This window comes from Lucilia sericata, unplaced genomic scaffold (genome assembly GCF_015586225.1).
Source record: "Lucilia sericata isolate MDLA Ls3-8-SP2 unplaced genomic scaffold, ASM1558622v1 Contig000010F_arrow, whole genome shotgun sequence".
In the NCBI taxonomy this organism is placed as follows: Eukaryota; Metazoa; Arthropoda; class Insecta; order Diptera; family Calliphoridae; genus Lucilia; species Lucilia sericata.
Window position 1 is genome coordinate 676,066 of NW_023994050.1, and position 25,706 is coordinate 701,771.

Sequence of the window (25,706 nt, forward strand, 5' to 3'; positions counted from 1 at the left end):
ACAACCATTCGTATCACATTTTATTCAGAACAAAAAATATTACAATGAGGGGAAAAAAGAAGTTTCCAGAAATTGATATATGTGCTATTCAAGTGGCGAAGAGTGTATGTACTTGAGAATCAAAAACAGAGCAATTTTCGTCAAGGATCAAAATCGTTCACATCTACGCTATTAATCAAACTTGGATTAAATCACGTATTTTATAATTTTTTGTTTAATTTTTCCTCTGAGTAAGTAAAATATAGATCATTAATGTAATTAAGACAAAATCTAAGAAAAACAAGAACAAAGAGGATGTACACTACATCAAATCCAAAGAAATACACCTAGGCCATTATCGGGCCTGTTGTCCGCTCCTTATCATGAAAAAAAGGGAACTGAATGAATTATTTTTCACTGTTCAGAAACTCAGTTTCCTGAACGTAATTCCTAATAATCTTCCAATCAGTGTTAGTCAGGAATGTTATTTCCGGAATAACATCACTTCCAAGATACTTGGATCTAACTTCGACGAATGCCTGGCAATGGCAAAGAAAGTGCTCCAGAGTTTCACTGTCTTCTCCACATGCTCTACATACGTAGGCTTGCCAGATTTGAAATCAACAAAAAACGTACAGCGTAGTTAAAAAAGCAGTACAATTAAGTAGAAAAAAGTACAATTATTTTAAAAAAAATTTCAATTAAATTGTTCTATTGATATTGGTTGCTATGATTTTTCACAACAAACTCAATTGAAAACTAATTTATGACAAATAAAATTATAATTAAGCCAATTACAAATCATTTTTTAATATTCGTATGTTATTAATTTATATTTTTTCTTTAAAAAATTTCGAATTCACCAAATTTCAATTAAGCTATGTCCGTCCGTCTGGCTGGCTGGCTGTCATTGTAAACCTTGTGCGCAAGGTACAGGTCGCAATTTTCAAGATAATTGGATGAAATTTGGCACGCCTGTTTTATTTGACCCAAGGACCACGAAGCCTATGGAAATGGTTAAAATCGGTCCATTATTTCACCTAGCCCCCATAGAACAGAACCCCCCGAAAAGGGCTTCTGAGCTCATAATTATGTTAAATATACAGATATATCGGTAAAATACGGCACAACTAAGTTTTATAGAAGTCTTGATGACCCTGCCAAATTTCATAAAGATCGGGCCCCATTTGACCCTAGCTCCCATACAAATTCGCCTTCAGAAAATTACTGGAATGTCCCAAATTAACTTATAAACAGAAATATCGCGATGAAATTCAGCACAATAAAACATTATGTAAATATAAATATATTCACAAAATTTTATCGGGCTTGGCCCATATTTGCCCCTAGCCCCCATATAAAGCCTCTTTCAGAAAATTAGTTTTTCATCCATAAATTGCTTAAATGTATCGGAACAAGGGAATATTGAAGATAAATGCTTTATTATGAAAAATAAATCACATTTAATATTCATAACTGGTGTAGGGTATCATATGGTCGGCCATGCCCGACTATACTTTCTTACTTGTTCTTTTGTTTGGTTTGTTTACATTTTCAAATATCAATGATTTGTTGTGAACATTCATATGTTTGATATCTTTTACTGGAGAAAAAATATCCAGTAAAAAATTCTCTATCAACGAACTGTCGTATTTATCATTCTCATACTCTCTCGTTGCAAATTTTGTAAAGTACGCGAACGGAATATAGTAACAAATTGTTACAAATTACCGAGAACTCGAACTAATATATTGTTGATAGAAAAACGTTCTAAAAACCCATACAATTTTATTCTGATATTCAAATTTGTCATTTAGCTCTTTGTTATTTAAAACATATCAATTATTACAAGTCCATAACTTTCTTCCAACTTCCTCAGAGAATGGCAGGATCGTTTTTCTTTAAATCGTTCCACAGCGGGGATGGATAAAGTCATCGAATGGTACATGACGGAGCATTAACATTCAAACATGTCCTTCAGATTTCTAATTTTTTTATTTCGAAAATGCATTAAATTGATGTCTAAATCAAATGTTAATAACTTTAAAGCATTTTTAATAAATGTATTATTTAATACATGACAAAGGCATCCAAACCTCATATCAAATGGATGAGAATTATCTATTAAGTCCTTAAATAGCGATTCTATAAGTAGAATAATTGTCTATGGTCATATTTATACCTATAAAATTATGGTAAACTAAAAAAAAAGGACAAAAAGAAGTACAAATACTAAAAAGAAGTACATTTACAGCTATTACATTCGCCTTTTCATTACCGACTACTCCTGAGTGGGCTGGTACCCATATGATGTGAACCTTACCTTTGAGAGAGTATTCAGTTAAAGCTTTCTTACAATCAGCGTTGAAATTTGTAGTTTCAAATCTCTGAAATGACTTTTGGTTGGTAGGTTTAAATTTTGGTCCAAATTTGGTAGGATGAGATAATTTTGATCACATGCATATGAATTTATAAACATTTCTCACCTTGTTATGGCAAAGTAATAAGAATTTTAATAAATACGTCAATCTTAAGTTTATCCTTGTTAAGTTTATATTGTTTGTTCTAAGAAAATATTAAGTTTCTATGTATTTCAACATTTCTGATTCATGAATGTTAGTAAGTTAGTTAGTTTGAAATTAGGATGTTACATAAAATCCGAAGGAATACATCTAGGCCTGCATCGGTTCCGTTTTGAACTTCCTAACCAATGCCTCAGGTGGGAATCGAACGCACGGCGTCAGGTCTGACTATAACATAAACCACTAACCTACTGGAGGCCACACTAATTAATTTTTTTCTAAGAAGCCAGATTCATGAATATATAATTTGGTGGGTTTACTACCTTGCAAACGGAATCACAAAATTAATATACCCCAATTGATTTTGTGATTCCGTTTGTAAGTATATATTTTTCTAGGTTTTTGTTAGATTGTAAGACGATATAGCCATGTCCGCCCGTCTGTCTGTTGAAACAGTTTTTTAATATTTTTTCTAGGTTCTTGTTAGATTTTAAGACGATATAGCCATGTCCGCCCGTCTGTCTGTTGAAACAGTTTTTTAAGAACCTAAATGTCGATTGGTCCACAATTGATCCTGTTACAGCCATATGCCCCTTTTACGGAAATAATTTTATTATCAATAAATTGCAAATTAGTGCTGATGGTGGATATACATATATGATTCGTCATAGCCGAATATAATACTATTACTATTTTCTCGGGAATGATTTTGGTACAAATTTTGTCGAAAACAGCAATTATGAATTTCATAACTATATAGTACCAAAGTATTTGGAAATTTTGTCTAATTACGTAAAAGTAAACCATTGATTCTTTGGAACAAATCATTGTATGATATTACATATGTATTAGTTTTAAAAATAATGAAACTCTAAACAGAAGCAATTCTCCCTAAGGAAAAATTTGGTAGTTTTTAGAACGTTTTGGTAGATTTTTGTCGGAACTTTGGTAAGAAAAATAAATTGTGAGTGGCAACGCTGCTTACAATACAATACGGTCTTAGATTTAGTTGTATCACATGATATCCATTTTCATAAAATATTGATTATTTTGTGAACAATTTTTTCCCTAACTGTGTTTGTAAAAATAACAAATCATTTTTATATATTTGAATACTTGAAATTAAAGATCCCATTCTAAAAGTAGGACTTTATTAATGTTAAATTCTTAGAACAAGTCACACACTGATCTAAAGTCGAAAAGCGTTACTTTTGATCCGTTTCAACCCAATGTTCTCGGTACAAAAAAATTAACTGCATTTATGCATTTGTATTGAATCCTCGAATCAATATAAATTCAAAAAATAATCCAAATATACACTCAGATGTAATGGAAATTAAAAATGAACCTATGAAGAGATATGAAATGATATGGATTCATCTTAACATTAAATTTATTACGGCGCAACTTTTAACAACTAAAATAAAATGTTCTATAACTATTTATGGAACTTCAGGAGTAAAATAATTTTTCGATGCAAAAGGTTCTTGATATACAAGATATATCTAATCAGAACTATTACTGACACCAATCAATGAAATCGTTCAGAAGATAAGAAATGATTGTTTAGATGGAAAAACCAATTTAAAATTTGAAGCGAAACTTTATTTATATGAATCCTTTGACCCCGAATATAAACTAATAAAAAATCCTTCAATTTACCTTGCAAATAAATTAACTATATGTAAAATTGATTATGTTTTTTTGTCAAAATTTATTTCAGAACATGAATTCGAATACCACTGAAGGTAATATTAAGCTTTATCTTTGTGGTGCTTGAATAATATATTTAAACCTGGTTCAATTCAAATCTATTTGGAAGACGAAAAATTTCACAGTAAACGATTCCAAAATTCCTTTATAATTATCGGCGAAAGTCGTGGAGCACTAGAAGACAAAATATAAGTATGTATTTTAAATGTAATTTACAACAGGCTCGATAGAGACCTAGAAGTACATCTTTGGATTTGATGTATATATATATGTATTAGGGTATTCAATTATTCGGATTTTTTTCTTATTCTGTTTATTCGACAAATAATTATTTGAGGTTTTAAGTTAGCCGATTAGTAATCGGATAATTCAAAATTATTCGGTTAATCGAAACTGGAAACTGGATGTTTTTTATTAATATTATTTCTTTTTTACAAAATTTTTCTTCCTATAACAAACAAAATTATAATTTTCCACTTCTTTAAAAGGAATATGTAAATTTTATAATTACGTTTTTTCTCAAATATTACAAATTATTTCTTTTCATATGAAATCATTTTTTACATTTAGTTAATTTTATGTTTTTGAGATTTTTTAACAGTTCCAGGATTTATGCGTTAAAATGAACTAGTGTATAACTATTGCCGAAGAACTTATTTGAAATACTTAAGAAACACAACACTGTCCCTCAAAACTGGATGTAGAAGTAAAGGCGATATCATTATTTCCAAGATTTCTTTTCAGGAATCTGAAAGTTTCTGGGTTTCTGTATGAACCGATTCTAGGATTAGGTAAATCATTACAAATTCTCACAATATTTCTGAAGTATTGTTATAAAAATCATCCAATAAATTTTCTTCATTATAGAAAAATAATTAAGGAATTAATAAAGGAAGAAAATTTATTATAAAAATATTGAATTTTGTATACAGTTAATTGATATAAATTATTCGGTTTGTTCGTTATTTGAAATTTAGCAAGTTTCATTTATTCGAGCGATTAATCGTTAAGAATTGATCGATTAACCGATCGACGATTAATCGTTTGAATACCCTAATATGTATACATCCTCGAACTAACTCATTAAATGTCCCTTGTCTGCTATTGGAAATTTTTATAATATTAAGGAAATTTTTGCATTTGTTTGTAAAATTAGATATTTAATTAGATATTTCAAGTATTTTAAGACTCCAAGATATTTGTTTTAATTATTTTATTACCAATACTTTGGAATATCCGAAAGAACTTTAACTTAATCCACAACATGGTTCCACTTCGGTGGGACTTTTAGGTGAACATGGTGGACCATTAATATTGAACCGAAACGGGGTGAGCAGGAAAGTGCAGCACCAGCACTCACGATCGGTCATCGATAGACCCAAACTATTCTGCATATCATAATCAAAACAATAAGGTTTATTTTATTTTTAGTGGGGTTACAAAAGTATATATGTTTTTTTTTTGTGAGGCGGCCTAACGTTCAAATAAATGTATTTGTGTTATCGTATGTACATATGAAATTATATGTACGTAATAAAAACAAACCATTTTAAGAGTAAACAATAATTCCAAAAATGTCACCAACAGTTTAAGGAAAGCAATTTAAACATGTACTTTGTCATAATTTTGAAAAATGTATTTGAAATACAACATGGCAACAAATGATCCAGAAAATACAGAAAAGGAGAAATGTCACACACAATTGCAATAGTAAAATGAATGACGTCGCCTACCATTGCCTTTAGTAAATGCTCTTTAGACGACAGACGAGTTGAATGGAGTTTTGCGGATTTTATACTGTACACTAACATTATTTACGAACTGAACAGCTTTAAGTTACCTATTGTATCAAAATCAGCCTCAATTAGCTCATTACACTAACATTTTAAATCTAAGCCGCTGTACAATATATACAGTGCTACCAAAACTTTTCACAGAAAGATGAAATCGAAATCTTTTTAGAATAGAAAACATTTGTATATTTTAAATTCGTTATATATTAAAATATTAAATTAATAAAAAGTTAGAGTGCTATATTCGACGGTGCCGAATTTTAAATAAAGAAAAGAGTGTTGCAAAACAGGCACGAAACATACATGTCTGTTCTGTGGACGAATTTGTCGTACAGATCGAAATTGGTCGTTCGTCCCAATTGTGCATATATCATAAAGACTCATTTCTTATGATATACCGGGACGGCCTGTATGACACTTCATCCAAAATGGGGCTAGCAAGGAATGTATGCAGTTTCTAAAAGAAATTAGAATTAATAATGTCGTAAATAATAAACGTCTCTCTTTACCTGGAAAGTTGCAATATCCATTCAGAAGTGACTAAAGAAAACATCGGAAACATTCGGAATTTCTTCTATAACAGCTGTTATATCTAAAATGCAATTTTTTTATATATAGAAAAAGTATATAAATATAACACTTTTTCCAGAGCGTAAAAGTTCCGCGGCAAATGCTTTAAAGTTTTCAACATTTACCAACAAAAATATTTTTTTTAATACAAAATTGGAAATTTTCTAGTGTCATTGTTTGATCCACGACATTTACACCTAGAAAAGCAAGGATAAGAACTGCGGACTTCCCCTTTTAAATTTAGTACTCAAACTTATAGATTGTTCTATTAAAAATTAATTTAAATTTGTTTGTAAATTATTTTAGAAAAACGATTTGACGCGTTAGGTTTTTGCACCAAAATGACCTGAGAAAATTATTATTAGTATACCACGTAGTGATAGGGTCTAATTTGGGTTATAACTACCTTGACCATATTTTTTCACAAAATACAGAACAGACCGTCAAAGTTTCAATTGTCAATAAAGTTTTAAACATTATTATATTGATTGTTCACACAAAAAGGTTTCAGCATAAATATTATGAACTGCTTTCATTGACAAAAGTTAATAATATTTAAGAATATGTTCCTAAATGGTATGGATTTTTTAATTTTTATTTTTTAAACATAATCTAGAAGCCTTGAATTCAAATATTTAAAATTTATTTTTCTATTTGTTAAAATTTTTTTAAATTTTCTTTGGAAAATGTTTTATTTCTTTATGATTAAAATCGATGAAATTTGTGCGTAATTTGCGGCCTTTTTGATGAATGGATGTTAACTATGTTTGCTGGTGATTTCCTGTTTTAGATTTTGTTTTGTCAACATTAAAATTTTTATTTTTTATTATACAAAATTCGCTAATACTAATTACTATTCTGTTACTATGTAAACAGAATAGAAAATAATGTACTTTTATGCAATTATTCATGAATATCGTTGAAAAAAGTTAAAATTAACAAGTCAGAGTGCTATATTCGGCTATGCCGAATCTTAAATACCCTCCACCTGTAAGCTACTTTTTATGAAAACCCTTATAAATATTACTAAATACGTATTTAATAAATTGTGAAAGTTTAATTGTGCTTCCGTGATGAGGGTGCTATCATTTAGAAATCATATATACCTTTTGTGGAGATATGGCCAATCCGAACAAAATTTCGCAGAATGATTTATCGATAAAAAAACACACTATGTCGGATTTTATCCGTATATATTTATAATTTAATGAAATATATTGGAAAAAGTGACTTTTGGAAATGGGCCTTATATATGAGAACTAAGACCAATTATGCATTGATCCTAATTTTTTTAAAGATTTCTTATATACACAAAATATACTTATTCCGATATATCAATGAAATATGCGATTTTCTGAAGTGTATCTTATATGATAGATATGAACAATTATGGACGGATCGGAAAAAAACTTATTTATATAGCCTTTTTTAAAATATCTTTATTTCTTAATTGGATATTTGAATTTAAGCGATTTTCGGAAGTGGTCCTTATATGGGAGCTGTAACTAATTATGGACCGATCCGGAAAACATTTCGCAGGGTATTTCATATCTACTTTAAACACATTCATGACTAATTTTATACCGATATCTTCATTCAGTTATGAAATATGTGCGTTTACGTGGTTATCGGAAATGGGCCTTATATGAGATCTATGCCCAATTATGGACCGATCCAAAATATATTTTGCAGAGTGATATATGTATACACAATACATATTAATGTTAAATATTATTTCAATATCTTTATTTCTAAATTAGTTATGTGCATTTAAGTAATTTTCGGAAGTGGACCTTATATGGGAGCTGTGACCAATTATATGTGCAAAATTTGATACAGATATTTTTGCCGAAGTTATTAACGATAAATCGAAGTTATTAACGATAAATCTAAAGAAAGCAAATACTAAACATTTATAGTTGAAAAAACTGTATTACCTACATTCGTGTCAGAATTGTTTAATATTTTTGTATTTCTTATGCGTTTTTACGAAAAACTGAAAAAATAACGAAATATATATAATCTGAAATAGTTTTTTTAATACGATGTTCGAAATAGTTTAAGACGTTCCATTCTCTCCGTGTATTTCACAATTACCTTCTTTTACAACGTTTACGCAATTAATCCCCTATTAATCTTTCCTGATCCTCTACGAATTAGGACAAAAAATTGCTCCAAATTGTTCTGATAAAACATTGTCTGCACTTTTTTAAGTCATGGAAATATAACCATATACGGCACCACTACGTGATAAAATACCAAGAAAAGTTTCCCAGTTTTACTAAAGTCATGCTCTTTTTTATGGTTCACCAAAGATTTGTGGACTCGGTGTCATTTTTGCAAAAAAGGGATCATTTTTTTCAGGCCCATATCTTGCAAAACCGTACCGAATTTTATTTACTATGAGTCAAAGTTGTTGTCATAGAGAACAAAAATTGTGAACATATAAAATCAAAAAACTTTTTCTTCATCATTTAATTTGAAATGGAATGTTTTACGTTGTGAAATTGCACTGCTTTTATTAAAGACATTGGTTCGTATACGTGTTATGATTTATTGTCATCGTTGGAGCTAGAGACAGACGTATCCATGAGACTTGATGAATACAATGTATTCATTCCAGATACTACCGTTTGTTATATGACTTTCGGAAAGTTTAGGAGCACATCTTACGGGTAAACAAGAGTCAATATTATTAAAATACTCTATATCTTTCCAACTCACAATATGCCCTTAAAAATAAACATAATTTTTTTTTTTGGTTTACTTAACAATTTCGCGTATTCTTTATTAAATTAGGTGTATCGTACTTGAACAGTACGTTGTAAATAAAAACAGAATAAATCGTTCACAAATAGTAGCAAATATTTACAATTGAATAAATACTATTGCAAAAATAGACCAGATCGTGAATCGCACTAATATTTACATGACTTTTCGAGTATTTTCCATTTTAATAAGCGGAATACTTTTTATTTATCACACTTTTGTTTTACTCTATAACTTAAGCGCCAAACAAACAACACTTGCCTATTCCAAAATGTTTGCTACTAATTGCCATCATTACTTTTGGAAAATTGTTCCGCCTATAGTGTGTTAATATATTTGATGTCCTATTTTCGAAGCCATAGTCTTCTAAACCTATAATTTCATAATGCATAAGTATTTTTAAAGACATTTTGTTACATGAAATATACTAAACGATTACCCTGGAATTAATAAGTTCCTAATTAGAAGAAGTACATACATATGTATCTAATGAATGAATGATATGAAATTTAATAAGTGAGGGTAGTTTCCTTTTCCGCGAAAGTACGATTTCAGTTTACTATCGTTAGTTCGAAAATTAAAGAAATATATTTAAAATTTAGTCGAACATTTTTTTCCAACAAAATACACACAGTTTTGCATCAAAACCAAACTCATTTCCAATTAACATTTGCTTAAATTACATTTTTTTGTAAAAGATTTAATTATTAACAATATAACGTGGAAAAATATTAACTTCCGAAAATTACTTAAAAAAGATATATCACGGCAAAATTTGATATGAGTTTTTTTTTATATACCATTCAATCTGCAAAACTGTTTCCCAATCCGTCCATAATTGGTCACAGCTTTCATATAACGTCCACTTCCGAAAAACTTCGGCCCATAATTGATCGTAGCCCCATAAAATTTCCAAATTATGGGGCTGATCAAAATTAGTTTCATATACTTACATATAGAGAAATTACTAAATGATCATCATTATATTAACTTTCACAATTTATTAAATAACTTAAAATAAGTATGTATTTGTATATTGAATTTTGTAAAATGTAGCTTACAGGTAGAAGGTATGCCGAATCTTAAACTCTAGCGTGTTTATGATCAAGTAGTTATACCCTACACCACTTTAGTGGGGAGGGTATATTGGGTTTGTGCTGATGTTTGTAACGCACAATAATATTGCTCCTATACCCACCTTAAAGTATACCAATCGGCTTAGAATCATTTTCTGAGTCGATTTAGCTATGTCCGTCCGTCCATGTAAACCTTGTAATCAAACTACAGGTCGCAATTTTGAAGATAATTCAATGAAATTTGGTACATGATCTTCTATTCTCCTAGGGACGAATTCAATGAAATTTGGCACACGATCTTTTATGGTACCGGAGACGAAGCCTGTTGAAAATGGTTAACATCGGCCTATTATTTCACCAAGCCCCCATACATCTGAACCGGACTAATAGGGCTTTTAAGTTCTTAATTATGTTTAATATACTCGTATCTCGACAAAAAACTGCAAAACCAAGTTCTATACTAGCCTTGATGACCCTCATGCATTTTTTAATTATAGGGTCTCATTTGATCATAGCCCCTATTCAAAGCCCCCTTCAAAATTCGACTTAAATGTCCACAATTTTATTCAACAATAAATGGCTTAAGTATATCTGAACTTAAATGCTTTATTATGAAAACTAAATCACATTTTTTTTTTAACTGCTACCGGAAACGAAGCCTGTTGGTTAATGGTTAACATCGGTCCATTATTTCACCTAGCCCCCATACAACTGAACCGGACGAATAGGGCTTTTAAGTTCATAATTATGTTTAATATACTCGTATCTCGACAAAAAGTTGCAAAACCAAGTTTTATACTAGCCTTGATGACGCTCAAGAATTTTTTAATTATAGGGTCTCATTTGACTATAGCCCCCTTCAAAATACGACTTAAATGTCCACAATTTTATTCAACAATAAATGGCCTAAGTATATCTGAGCAAGGTACAATTCAACTTAAATGCTTTATTATGAAAACTAAATCACATTTTTTGTAACTTGTGTAGGGTATTATATGGTCGGCCTCGCCCGACTATAATTTCTTACTTGTTTTTGTATTGTAGTATTTTTTCTTACTTCAAAACTTTGCTTAAAATAAATTATGCGCCAAGAAGTCTTAAAAATGTTAATTAAATTTCAAAAATTATCTTCATAATAACTCAAGAAATGGAATACTGCAAAAACATCAAGCAATTGTCTGATGAGTTCAATTGACTTGAAAACGGAAGGTTAGAGACCTTATCGAGTTTTATGAAGGTACACTAGATGTAGTTGAGAAGAAACTTTAATAAGAATGATATTGAAGGTGTTAATCAAGAAGCTTTAATGGTAAACCAAAGAAAAGAATTCAATCGTAGAAAAAAATTAAGACACATAACAAAAAGAATCATTTTTTCACTACAGCAAAAAGGAATTACTCTGGTTGAATGAATGCCGCAATTGGATTTCAGATCGAAAAACAGGTACATAAGTTTCAAAAGGAAAATATAATTAGAAATTTTGGCCACACATATATTGTGTATTTGTTTATGGGCAATTTCATATCAAGTGACCCAACTACAAAATTCTTCATTGTTTAAAAAAATAATAATTTTTTTAATGGTCCATTTTTTTGCTCAAAAGAAAGCTTATACAACTTAATTTCAGGGCTTTATAGTCCCATAATGGAATGTGAGTGGGATATCTACCAAAAAAAGTATTTGTTAACTAAATAATAATATTTTTTCAATATTTGGCACTTAATTTGCCCGTATTTTTTTCAAAATGGTCCTTTTTGTTGTATTTTTTGCTCAAAAGAAAGCAAAGGAAATGGTCTATCCTTTTATAGCTTTGTAATTACTTAGTTGCACGAACAACTTTGACATCCAGGTAAACATTTGGGTAATAAATTGTCGGACTAGCAAAAAGGGGGCGTGGAACCGCCCATTTGAATTAAATGCAAAAATTCCTTTATATGAGAAACTATTAGAGCTAGAATCGTCAAATTTAGCATGACGATATTTAATATCCATTTGAACACTTTGATGAAAATCAAATTTTACATGAAGAACTTTGACATTCATGTGAACATTTAGAGAAAAATGGGCGGTCTTTTAATGGGGACTTGGCACCTCCCATATGAATCAAATACAATATTTCGTACATATATCTGGGAAACTATTTGATTATTCAATTTTTTTGGCGAACTGGCAAAATTTGTGTGGCATCTCCCATATGTAAAAAATTTTATATCTGGTAGTCAAAAGTAATTTGATTAATAGTGTTACAGATTTGCTGATTTAATGCCACGTCAGGATCTATTATCTGAAGTTTCAAAATTTATCCATAGTTTTGGATATTCGCTTCTGGAGAAAGAATATTTTTATTGTGTCCTGTTTTTAGCAAATCTTAAAATTAAATATAATAGCCAAATCACGATCTGTTCCATTTTTTAACAGTGTGACTCTGATTATTTTTAAACTGTACTCATTCAAATTTAATAAGAAATTTTTTAAATTTCTTGTATTCACCCTGTTTTACACAAGATGATCATGAATTTTTCGACAGATTTTCTCGATGCGAGAATTACAGAAACGGGGCACTGGAGTAATTTTGTAATTGTAATTATGCAATTGTAAATATTTGCTATGAATTGTGAACGATTTTTTCAGCTTTTATTTACAACACTAGTTGCAAATCAAATTGTTTTTATATAATTTTTTTAGTTTTTGAGCTGTCAGTTTGTATTGCAAAATGTTGAGTAAATAAAAACTACGTATTTAATTAATTAAGTGTAGTATATTTTATAAAACATAGCATGAGTATTTCTGCATATTTTATTAGTGTATTGTAAGAATATACTAAACCATTTGCCATTCTTGTTAAGTTTTGCAGTGAGCACATAAACCATTCCATAGTTTTGTCTTAAATGTTCAAGTAAAAGTGTAAGTGCATTATTGTTTTGTAAAATCCCTCTTTGAAAGGGAAGATGTAGCCTTTGACGAGGCGCAAATAAATTGTTCACTACATCTTACCTTATTTTAAAATATTGTTTTCGGTAAGAGCTAGTTGCATAGGCGTCGGAAATTAAACATTTGGAAAATTTCGGAACACTCAACGAAGGTATTCGTCGTTCACAAAATGATTACGTTAAAGTTTTATTAGGTGAAGCGACAGCGAGTACGAAAATTAACTTGTTTTCGTCGGAAGGATGTTCAAAGTTGCTTTTATCTGGTGATATGTCCATTGAGTTGGTGCCTAAATCTTACTAAATAACTTATGAACTAATTTCTATGTCGGGAAAAAATCGACTCGAATATACATATTTTGTATGTATACAAATCATTTTTCATCGGATCGGCTCATAATATAAAGTCCTCTATTGAAAATCTTTTAACCTATTAAAAATAACCTAAACTTAATTGTTTAAGGGTAGAACTCATCATATATGTATGTAGAAATAATTAATTGCAACATTACGATATTTTGCTCTTTTACTATTTTTTTAATGTTTTTTTGATGTTCAAAAGAAGTAATAATGGCACCCTAACGCTTAAAAAATTTGGAAGACAAAACTGTCGTGGATCACCCCAGACGCCACGTCAGAATTACCTCTGGACGATTGCAAGATGAGAACACACATTTTACAAAAAAAAAAATACATTGATTTTGAGTTTTCGCCGTCTAGAAGTATAATTTTAAGTTACTTCTGGATGATAGTTAGAAAGAGTGTACCCATTTTGCTTAAACAAAACATGAATTTTGCATTTTTTCAACTGGAAGTATACTTTCTAATGACTTCTTGACTTCTGAATTTTACAATAACAAAATACATAGTTTCAGAATTTGTATCTTCTTGGCTTGTATGTTTAAATCACTCCTAGAAGATAGTTGGAAGAGTGTACACATTACTATTGTATTTTAATCATCTGGAACTATACGATTTTGTCACTTCTGGATGACAGTTAGGGGAGAACAGACATTTTTCAATAACAAAAAACATTATTTTCGTATATTCAACTGCGCTTTAACACTTCTATATGATAGAAGAATACAAACACCAAGAAATATAAATACTCAATTTTTAGCTTAAAGGCGAAAAGAAGCAAAAAAAAAGAAATTTCGCTAAGTTCAGTGATGTTGCGCTTACCTGATCTATGTTTATACTTTTAATAATTTTTACAAAAATAAAATATTCTAAAGAACACTTTAAGTTATTAAAACCAAATGGGTTAAGAAATACATTTTACTTTTTTTAAATTCAATTTCATTTATATTTAAAGGGATAATAGGTATCAAATGTAATGTATAAGAATGAATTCAGAAGTAGTGAATTTGGAATCAAATAAAAAGGACATCCCTCCTATGACAAGCCTGTGTTAAAATCATCACTTCTTCAGGTCTTTTTCAGTACTTCCATGAAGTAAATTCTACATCTTTTTCGCTTCTTTGGAAGTTCTCTTTTTTTTTTGCTGGGAATTAGAAGAGAGCAACGATATGACATAATGAAGAACTACAAGACTATAATAGAATCCTATTTGATTGCTTCCTAAAGTATACCAGGTAATTTTAATTAATAAAAAGTGCATTCAATACTAAATATAAGTTTATTTTGTTCATTTCGTTTAAGGATTAATACAACTCTAATATTATTATTTTAATAATAAAAAAAAAAACTATACTATATATCACATTTTTGGGGTTTTATTTCATTTGAAACAAATCCCTAGTTTTAAAATGAAATAAGTTCCCATTTAAAAATTCGACATCTGTAGATAAAAAATAACAAATCATGGAACAAGTCGGTTTTAGTGACATTTCTAAAAAAGTAGGACGCGCATACTTTCGAGTGGGGTTTTAAAGTTTAATACATTTCAGTTTAATCGCTTAATAAAAATATTTGAGGAATTATTTCATAATGAAATAACTCCTCTTTTTAAATGTGAAATAATGCCCCAATAAGCGAATTAAATCCCCAAAATTCGTTGTTGTTGCATTATGAATAAATTTTTAGGGAGTTATTTCATTTTTGTTATTTCATGACGCCATTTTATACAACATTAACTTTAAAAGTCTTATTTAATTTATCATATGTATACAATTCGGCTGTGTCTTAAAAATTCGTAAATGTTGTGAATAAATCATTTATATATACATATATCAATTATTTTATAAAAATCAGTTTTAATTTTTGATTTATCTCCACAAGTCACTATATGGCTGCCCCATCGTGCTCTGTTGTGTTTAACACTGCCACCATTTCACTTTAAGAAGTTCCCGGTTGCTGACTACACTAATTACAACTAATTACCAATCAATTTATATGGGTTGTGTCTTTACTAAAATGTATGTACTGTATAAACAAAATTTACCGAATGTATAATGATGAACGTATTGTCTTAGCTTGGCTGTATTTGGCAGTGTTGCCAGAATAATTTTGACTCGTCCCCAAAAAATTTCCATTTTTAAATTAAATCCCCATTTTAGCAAAAAAAAAAAACAAGTAAAAAAGTATAGTCGGGCGTGACCGGCCATATGATACCCTACACCAGTTATGAATATTAAATGTGATTTATTTTTCATAATAAAGCTTTTATCTTTAATATTAAATTGTTCCGATACATTTAAGCAATTTATGGATGAAAAACTAATTTTCTGAAAGAGGCTTTACATGGGGGGCTAGGGGCAAATATGGACCAAACCCGATAAAGTATTGTAAATGTATTTATATTTATATAATATTTATTTAATATTTATTTGTGCTAGTTAATTTTGTGCATTGAAGTAATTTTCTGGAGGGGACTTTGTATGGGATCAAATGAGGCCCGATCTTTACGAAATATGGCGAGGTCATCAAGACTTGTGTAAAACTTAGTTATGCCGATTTGTATCAATATACAGGTATATATAACATAATTATGAGCTCAGAAGCACTTTTCGGGGGGTTCTGTTGTATGGGGGCTAGGTGAAATAATGGACCGATTTTAACCATTTTCAATAGGCTTCGTCCTTGGGCCAAAAGCGTGTGTGCCAAATTTTATCCAATTATCTTGAAAATTGCGACTTGTACCTTGCACACAAGGTTTACATGGACAGTCAGCCAGACGGACGGACGGACATAGCTTAATCGACTCAGGGAACGATTCTAAGCCGATTGGTATATTTTAAGGTAGGTATACCCCACTAAAGCGTGTGTGCCAAATTTTACCCAATTATCTTGAAAATTGCGACTTGTACCTTGCGCACAAGGTTTACATGGACAGCCAGCCAGACGGACGGACATAGCTTAATCGACTCAGGGAACGATTCTAAGCCGATTGGTATACTTTAAGGTAGGTATACCCCACTAAAGTGGTGTAGGGTATAAAAACAATAAAGATTTTAAATTCTTAATTAAATTCTTTTAATTTTTTCATTAACTGAAAGATTTCTTGGAATTTGTAATCAAAAATATAATACTTATTCTGTTGAACTTACAATTTTTTATAAATTAATTATGTATGTACCTATATCGAGTACAAAATTTATTCATTTAATTGTCATAATGGTACTCAGTGGAAAGAGATTTTCTCGTTCGTTAAATCGTGAACTCACTAAACTATAAGTTTTGAGAAATTCATATATAGCTATAGTTATCTGAAAGTAAAATGTTTTTTCCAGATAATTTGTACTATTTTTGCTCTAATCCGTAATGTCCCAGGAAAAACTTACATTGAAAAGTAATGAGTTAAAAAGCTAACACGGTGATGTCATTGGAGGCAAGTACTTCTACGCACGCTTACAAGTAGGGAGTTAAAAAAGTACATGCATATTTCTCTTACAAAACAGTTGTTAAGTAAGTTGTTTTGTTTTTTAATAATAAAAAGAGCCAGCTAGAATACGAACCAGGAACTTCGGTTTGTTAGTCAAATGTTCTACACACTGCACCACTGCTTGCGCGTCAAATAATGGTTTTCACATACAAAACTATTTTTTTTTATTTTTTTGTAAAACACAATTCTTAAAACGAAATTAAATAAAATGTGTAAATAAAATGACAAAGCCGAAAATAAAGTACTTCTATATCAGATTATAAAAAAGTCATTACTAGAGTACTTCTAAGTAATGCAGACGGTAAGTTGTAGTCATTGAAAAGTAAGTGTTTATGGAAGTACAACCCATTACCGAGTTTTTGCTGGGGTGTTTTTAAAGTTTTGATGAATGCCCAAATACCGTAGAGACGAACGAAACATGAAACAGTTCCAATGAACTATCTATGACTAGTTAGTTAGTTTGAAAGGAGGGTGAATATACATACATATATCAAATCCGAAGAAATACACCTAGGCCTCTATCGGTCCTGTTCTGCGCTCCTTAATCTGTGCCTCAGGTGGGAATCGAACCCAACACCTCCGGTCTACCAGACTAGAACACTAACCTACCGGAGGCCACTAATTATAAATCCGCTACCATATTTGAACATTTTTGTTTCTGTTTGTTTCTACTACCAAGGCACTGATTAGGAATCGAAAAATGTACAATCCTCTTATGACAACCCTGTGTTAGACGTCCATTTTTTATAACTATTTTTTAAAATTACTTAGAAGTTATACTGGTAGTGTATAAGTAAAAATATTGTGTATTTATTGAAATTTCGATGATCTTTGGAAGAATAAAAAAGTTTAGATTTCTTTGTTTATAAAGAGGAACATATTTTTATAGATTCATATAAACTTAAAAATTAAGGTATTAAATTACAATTGTTTTGAACATTTTCAATATTTACAAAATATATACAAAGTTTCATACAAAAGTATGATAAGTACAAAAACATAATAATATAAAAATGTATAAATAGAAATTATTCATATAGTATGTATATACAAAAAAAATATTTATGAGGTATAAAAGTAACTTTCTTTGTGTATCCGTTTTTGTGCATTTTATGCCAGGTAATTTTGTCTTCTATTTTCTAGTTTACAATTAGAATGAAGTCTGTTGATGAGAGGATGGAGCAGTTTCAGCATGATGCATCAGTAATGGAGACATAATGCTGTAACCATCTGGTGTAATAGGTGATGATTCAAGTGGCTCTACTCCACTATTGGTCATATGTGTTGGCATTTCGATATTAGATTCCGCAGTCGTTTTTCTTTCATTAGTGAAATTGTTTAGTCTTTCAATATTGTCTGCAATTGATGTCTGGGCCACAACATCTAAAACAGATCCATTTTTAAGTGGCGAACATTTTCGAGATTTTGGCAATAGTTCAAGTTCATCACTTTCAGTCTCAGCCATCTCAATAGAAGCACTTGGAAAATCAAGACAAGGTGTTAACAAAGTAGGATATTTTGAAATGTATTCGACAATTTCGGCGGCAGTAGGACGTTTCTTGGGATCCTGATTCCAACATGCTTTTATTAGTCCTTCTAAGTGGGGCTTTATTCCAACGGGTATACTTAGAGTATTTCCACTTTTTACATACTCTAATACCTGATTATTTGTCAGACCCTGATAGAGGGATGATCCAAATGTTATGATCTCAAAAAGAACAACACCGAAAGCCCAAACATCCGACGCAGGAGTAAACATTCCCAAGGCCAGTGATTCTGGAGCCATCCATCGGACAGGTAGCATACCTTTACGATTAAAACGATAGTAATCACTTTCGTATGTGGGCCGTGACATTCCAAAATCGCCCAGCTTTACTACTCGTTGAGCATTGACCAAACAATTGCGACATGCTATGTCTCGATGCACATATTTTTGTTGCGCTAAATATGCTAAACCACGAGAAACATCCATTGCATACATTGTAAGACGTTTAGATGAAATATCAGAGTCATCGGAATTTTTTTCGTTGACCATATGGCGACGGGCCAGTAAATATGTTTTCAGGTCTCCGTACAACATAAACTCCATAATTGTGTAAATTGGCTCGGATTGCAGGCAAACACCCAAGAGTTTGACGATATTTTTATGATCAAATCGTTTCATAGCTTCAGCCTCCGACAAAAAATCTAAGCGATCTTCAGTTGATGCCCCACTTTTGAGAGTTTTCACAGCTACAGCTGTCCAACCTTCAACTCCAATTTTAGCTTCACCACCATACACGGTACCAAAGGCACCTTCACCTAAACGTCGATTGACAACAACATTTTCTTTAGGTATTTCCCACTTATCTAATGTATTTGCATTACTACGGGAGGGAGACAAAAGATCGATACCGAAATTTTTCATAATCTTGGCAGAACGTTTCAGTTTTTCATCATATCGTCGTTTCCAGAAATAGAAAGATATAAGCGATATGAGCACAACGACAATCATACAAAGAAGCGCTGTGAATGCTATTGTTGCATTCTGGCATTCAGTATTTAAAAATTCTGCCAACGCTGAAAACCTACAATCGAATCTGCCATCACCTGGAGGTTTGCCCTCAAAAAACCACACTATTGCGCTTTCGTTTAATACAAAATTCCCACCACTGGTTCGCAAGTTACGGCCTTTGCCCACAAGCTGAGGTATATATTTACCAACTTCAACTGACTGACGATTCCGCCACTGTCTTATTATTAGTTCAGTTATGCGGGAACCTCCTTGACCAAATCGAACTCTTCCAGAAAGCCCAACAAAGTCTGTTTCCCAAATAAGATCAGCAAAGCGATTTACGACAGTTTTGGAACGTAAATTTTCAACAGCGTCCCTGTTTTCGTGCAGCAGTTTATCGGCTGCAAGAGCAAAAGCCCACACGGCGTCATAAGCAAATGCCGTATACTTTGAAACACTGCTGACATTAGCGCTATATGACTCCAACCATTTTTCTATGGAAATATGTTCTTGCATAATAGTTGCATTACCTCCAAATGGAGCGTGCATAATACTAAAATGTCCTTCGAAAGCCTGCAGAAAGGATACATCAATATATTATATATTATTTACGAATTTTCACAATCATACCATTTCCAGTTCTTGATTTGTGCAGCTGTGGTTGCCCTCTGCACTAACAATTTTCCAATCCTTTGACAGCCATGATGGTAAGAACCATACGTAGCCTTGATAACTCGTCATCTATTGCAATAAGAAACCATAGTCGAATAATTCATTTGAAAATATTAATCTTATTTTACCTTAAGTTTATATGCTTCGCATAAAGCCATTTGCGCATACTTATTATGAATATCTGCTATTATGATCCTTGCACGCCGATTTTTTAAATCAACTAAATACTAAAGAAATAAAATAAGTTTTTCTTTAATTTTAAAATTTATTTCAGTCTTGTTCTTGCCATTACATACCTTATTCATTTCTACATGCGTTATATCACTCAAAAATTTCTTATTTATTATCAGTTCCATATTGTTATTTTTTAGTGTAGTTTCCATATGAGAAATATATTCGGTGTACTTTTGACCATCTTCTGTTAGAGCTGCCACTCTCTTCCAGCCAATTTTTTTCATGAGACTAATGTAAACATCTTCATATTGACGATTAGAACCAATAGTTCGAAAGAAGAATGGATACGCCTGGCGATCCAAAAATGTAGCACCTTCGGCCGAATATGAAATGACAGCCATGTTGGTATGTCTGGATATACCAGCAATCGGTTCTACAGTTTCACTACAGGCAGGTCCAACCACACCCAAAAGTTTTGGTACATTGAAGAGATGAATAAACGATTTCATTACAACGTCCGCTTTACACTCGCCATCGTTTTCAATGACATTTAAATTGTAATTTCTTAAAATTGTGCTATTACTGTTAACAGCTTGTACAGCTCTCTTCACTGCATACACTAGATTCTGATGGCCTCTGGTATTTTTCTTTATAGGAAATATAGCACCAATTGAGAGCGTCATGGGTTCATTAGATATCCACAAATTATAAGTTTCGGTATGATTTCGAAGCCAATCACATGCCAACTCATTATACATTCCATCCGCCACGAAACCCTTTTCTGAACGTTTCTGATCAAGGTCACTGAATAGTTGCATTAGATCATCGTTATTTATCCAAAACAAACGTAAAGAATGCATTAGGCGTTCATCGGCCAATAGGTGTTTAGAGTGATACTTAAAAATTGGTGTTAATTCGTATTTACAATATGATTTCCACAGTGATAGTGACTCTTCACAAAGCGGTAATTCGATATGTTCAAATTTATGTTTACCATCTATCACATCCGAAGGGTTCCAGTGCAAAACTAAAAATCTTTTATTTTTACCACTCGCATTATAATCAGTATATTTTAAATATAAACGATCGATTTCAGAGCGAAAACGCGATCCCAACCATAGTATATTCAAATAACCGTTCATTTCTTTAATTTGATTTTGTACAAATGAGGTTTCCGTTTTATACTCTGCCAAAAGTGTTGCACATTGAACATTTTCGCACATGGGACTTACAAAGTATTCATATCTATACAAAAATAAGGTTAATAATTCAGAATTAAACAAAAAATTAACATTCACTTACTCATTTCCATGCGTAAGCTTCTGTAGTTCACTTTCATCCATTATATATTGCTCATAGAATGGATTTGACCTGTTCAAAAATATTGAGTAGTGCAGACTTTCCATGGTAACATTCACTTCTGGTCCAACAAACCAGCCAAAACGTCCAGGATCTAACGAGACACCTGACTCATAGACTTCCATCGGTCTTAAACCATGTCCCATTGGTGGTGTCCATACGCCTAAATTTATCATTGGTAAATTTGGATATTGAGGATGTTTTCTATAAATTGGTCAAAGCATATGAGGAAGTGATATGGAACAAACGATTGCACCATTGGTCTTACATTAATAAGTCAAGAGTATTGCTAAGTCTTTTGCCTTCATAGTAGTCTTCTTCAGGATTTCCATTAAACTCTATTGGTAGTATGTAAACATTTTTGTAGTGAAGAACATCTCTGAGAAATATTGCAAATATTCGTGTAATAATTTGATGCGATGGCCAATATGAAACTTGTATACCGATTGTGCTTTGGCGAAAACTTAAATTCGGTGAGGCATTGTCTAAAAAAATAAAAATTTTGTTTGTTGTACTATTTGTTAAAAAATTTCTTAAGCTTTTGGTGGATATGAAGCATACGCAGGGATGTTTCGATCTCAACTATTCGAGTGCTAAAGTTTTTATTATGCGCTATAATGGATGATATGAAAAGTCTTCCCAGCAAAAAAGTGTGGAAAAAGACATAGTATTTTCATCACAACTAGTAACTCGAAATGGTTCTGATACCCACCACATATTCAACTGCTCAGCCAACCCTACTTCACTCTGTCCAATGGATTTATGGACGCATACAGTTGAAGTAGCCCAATTTTTTGGCCTGGACATTGATGTAGAACCCCCCAACTAGATTATTGTATAGTTTTAGCTGTTACAACAACAACAACAACTCGAAATGGTTCAAATTCAGGCGAAAAACCTATGAATTTTACATTAGCGTGTCATTTGAAAGATGTTGTTTATTTTTGGCAACTTTGAACTACATCTAATCTTACTTTTAGCAGCAGTAAAAATCCGATATTTGGATGTCAAAAATAAATCACATTCTTTCAATGACTGTTGATATACTTCGAATATGTATGTTATTTGTAGTAACTTTTCTACAGCTCTTTACACACTTTTAACTGTGTTTTCATTTGTAAGGAAATATTTGGTTTATAAATCGAAAAATATGTAATCGCATTTTTAGATGTGATTAAGATGTCGTTTATAAAATATGACATCATTTATTTTTTGCCGGGTTCTTATGAAATTAGATGTAAATATATTTTAACGTATGGTCAACCATAATCTATATATAATTTCTTAGTTTTTGTAACATAAATACCTTTATCAGTAAAACATTGGTAGTTGTACAAGTTCGCTTTTAATTTCTCCCCATCACTGTTGTTGTTGTAGACCACTGCCATCGACATTCGCAATAGAACGGATAGAAACATCAAAACCACAAACGACGATTTTACATTGAGCGATGTCAATCGGAAGTTTAAATCCGGATGTTTTCGTCGCATTTTAAAATGTTGTTTTTTTTTTTTTTTGTTTGTTTATAAACAAATTTATGTTGTAAAGCGATAAAAATGTTAAAACTATTTTCAGCTTTTTGTGCGCATTTAGTTTTTTACGGAAATTGTGTTTTTGTTATAGGTGGAATTATTTTAACAAAATCTCCTGTACACATCGCCATCTAAAAAAAAACAAATTTTATTTTAATTACTCGGTTTCATTTAAGTGTTCCAAAATTTTATATTTTTTCTAAATTATTTCAATCGATTTTTTGTGTAAAATTATTTAATTTTTAAAAAATTTATTTCAGTAGTAATGCCAGAGATGTGTGTGCCTCTAGAAGGTTATAAGTAGCTTCGGTAGGTTAGCAGTTAGTGTTCAAGTCAGTTAGACCGGATCTAGTGAGTTTGATTGCCACCAGAGGCACTCGTAAATGAGCGCACAACAGGCCCGATGGAGGTATATTTCTTCGGATTTTATTTTCTCCTTTAAACTAACCTTCAAACTTGGCTTGGATATCGGCTTCGGCACAGTCAATATTATATATTATATTAGATTAAAGCCGAATCTTTGATAGAAATTTTTTGAGATGACTATCAATAAGTCCAAAAAATTTAATTTTCTTTCATATATCCAGTCAAATTTGTGCATTATATATAAAATTTCTTAAATATTACAAAAAAGTAGTTACTAACGTTTTTTTTTTTTTTTTTTTCCTTAAATTATAAATTATGTCGGGCAAATATATATAAATATACGCGGTTATACAAAGTACTTCAACATATCAAAATATTGAACATATTAAATGTAACTAATACGAAATATTTTTTGTTTTTTAACTTTGATTGTATTATAACACCTGCAGTCTAGAAATTCACGTTTATTTTTATTCTTTCTTTTTCAATAATTTTATTATTGCATTTTGCCTATAACTTTTTTGGAACCCGTATAATAAATATTTATTATTTTGCTAAATTTGTTTCGCTTCTATTAATATTTGTTCTACACCATTTCTAATTGTTAACCAAAAAATATGTATGACGTAACTTTCAAAACACTCGTAATAATATTTAAATCCATGAGAAGAATACATTAAAGTTTAGAACAAAATTACATGCTACTTTTATGTAGAAGAAGATCACTAATACAAAATAATTTTTTAATACAATCCTTATTTGGAAATTTCTGTAATTTAGTTATAAATTTTTGACTAAAAAATTATGGGAAAATTTAAATGGTGTAATTTCAAGTTTAAGCAAATTTTTTGAGCAATGTATGCATTTATTAACACGTAAATTCTATTCATGCATAAAAACTCTCTTACAATCATAAAAATTTGTATAATAGAGCATATTACAGTGTGACAATTGATTTTAATAACGGAACAAATAATGGAATTTGCAATAAAAAATTATTAATATTCAAATAAAGTTTATTTAAAATTTTGCCTTTATAGCCATTAAAATTATCCATTTGTAAAGGTTGTACATAAAATTGTAACTTTTGAAATTACAGTATTGTTCGAAACCTAAGCAACTTTTTCTTTGTAAGTAATCATGGTCTTATATATTCTTTTTAAATTGATTTATGAAAAATATTCATTTTATTTACTATTACACTATGTGTCTATATTCTAAAAATAACAACAAAACTTAAATTCTATTTCCTTAGAAAAAATAAAAAAATAAAAACTAAATTAACTCAAAAAACAGCTGTTCGAAACCTAAGCAACTTTCAGTATTTCGTATGATAGCCTTTGTTCTTTATGACCGCTGCGCATCTTTTTGGCATAGATTCTACTAGGTTTGTTAGAATTGTTGTTGGTGTGGCCTCCCACTCTGATTTTAGGCAATTCATTAGTTCATTTTTGTTTTTGAAGCGACGTGTTCCAACCCTACGTTTTAAAATGCCGAAAAGGTTCTCAATGGGATTCAGGTCTGGTGACTGAGACGGCCAATCCAAGACTTGAATCCCATTAGCAGATAACCAATCCTTTACCAACTTCGATGAGTGTTTCAGGTCGTTATCGTGTTGAAACACCCATCGAAGTGGCATTTCCCATTCTGCATATTTAAGCATATGGTTCTCTAAAATGTCCCTGTAAATAAAACGGTCCATTTTGGTTTGTATTTCTACAAAGGGACCAACTCCACTTGTCGAAAAACACGTCCACACCATCACACTCCCACCTCCATGCTTTATTGGGGCTTTTGAATATCGCGGATGTAAACGCTTACCCTTCGGTCTTCGAACGTGGCACACTCCATCTGAATTTAACAAGTTAAATTTTGATTCATCGCTGAATAAAACAGTTCTCCATTTTGCTACACTC

At 31.0% G+C, this 25,706-nt stretch overlaps 1 protein-coding gene across 5 annotated transcripts in view; it reads right to left on the reverse strand.

Annotated features, from left to right (window-relative positions):
* Window positions 1–17,998: 17,998 nt before the first annotated feature.
* LOC119603717 (retinal guanylyl cyclase 2-like) overlaps window positions 17,999–25,706 on the reverse strand; it is a 36,159-nt gene continuing 28,451 nt past the window's right edge. For 4 of the 5 annotated variants that reach the window (XM_037955886.1, XM_037955878.1, XM_037955869.1 and 1 more), the window contains 7 exons: window positions 23,199–23,555; window positions 22,161–22,377; window positions 21,836–22,096; window positions 20,656–21,778; window positions 20,488–20,586; window positions 20,318–20,428; window positions 17,999–20,260 (listed from right to left, as the gene is read on the reverse strand). In XM_037955886.1, the coding sequence (XP_037811814.1) occupies window positions 18,344–20,260; window positions 20,318–20,428; window positions 20,488–20,586; window positions 20,656–21,778; window positions 21,836–22,096; window positions 22,161–22,377; window positions 23,199–23,382 (3,912 nt within the window). In that variant the 5' untranslated portion in view covers window positions 23,383–23,555 and the 3' untranslated portion in view covers window positions 17,999–18,343. The remainder of the gene's footprint in view (window positions 20,261–20,317; window positions 20,429–20,487; window positions 20,587–20,655; window positions 21,779–21,835; window positions 22,097–22,160; window positions 22,378–23,198; window positions 23,556–25,706) is intronic. The other variant, XM_037955902.1, reaches the window with a different exon arrangement.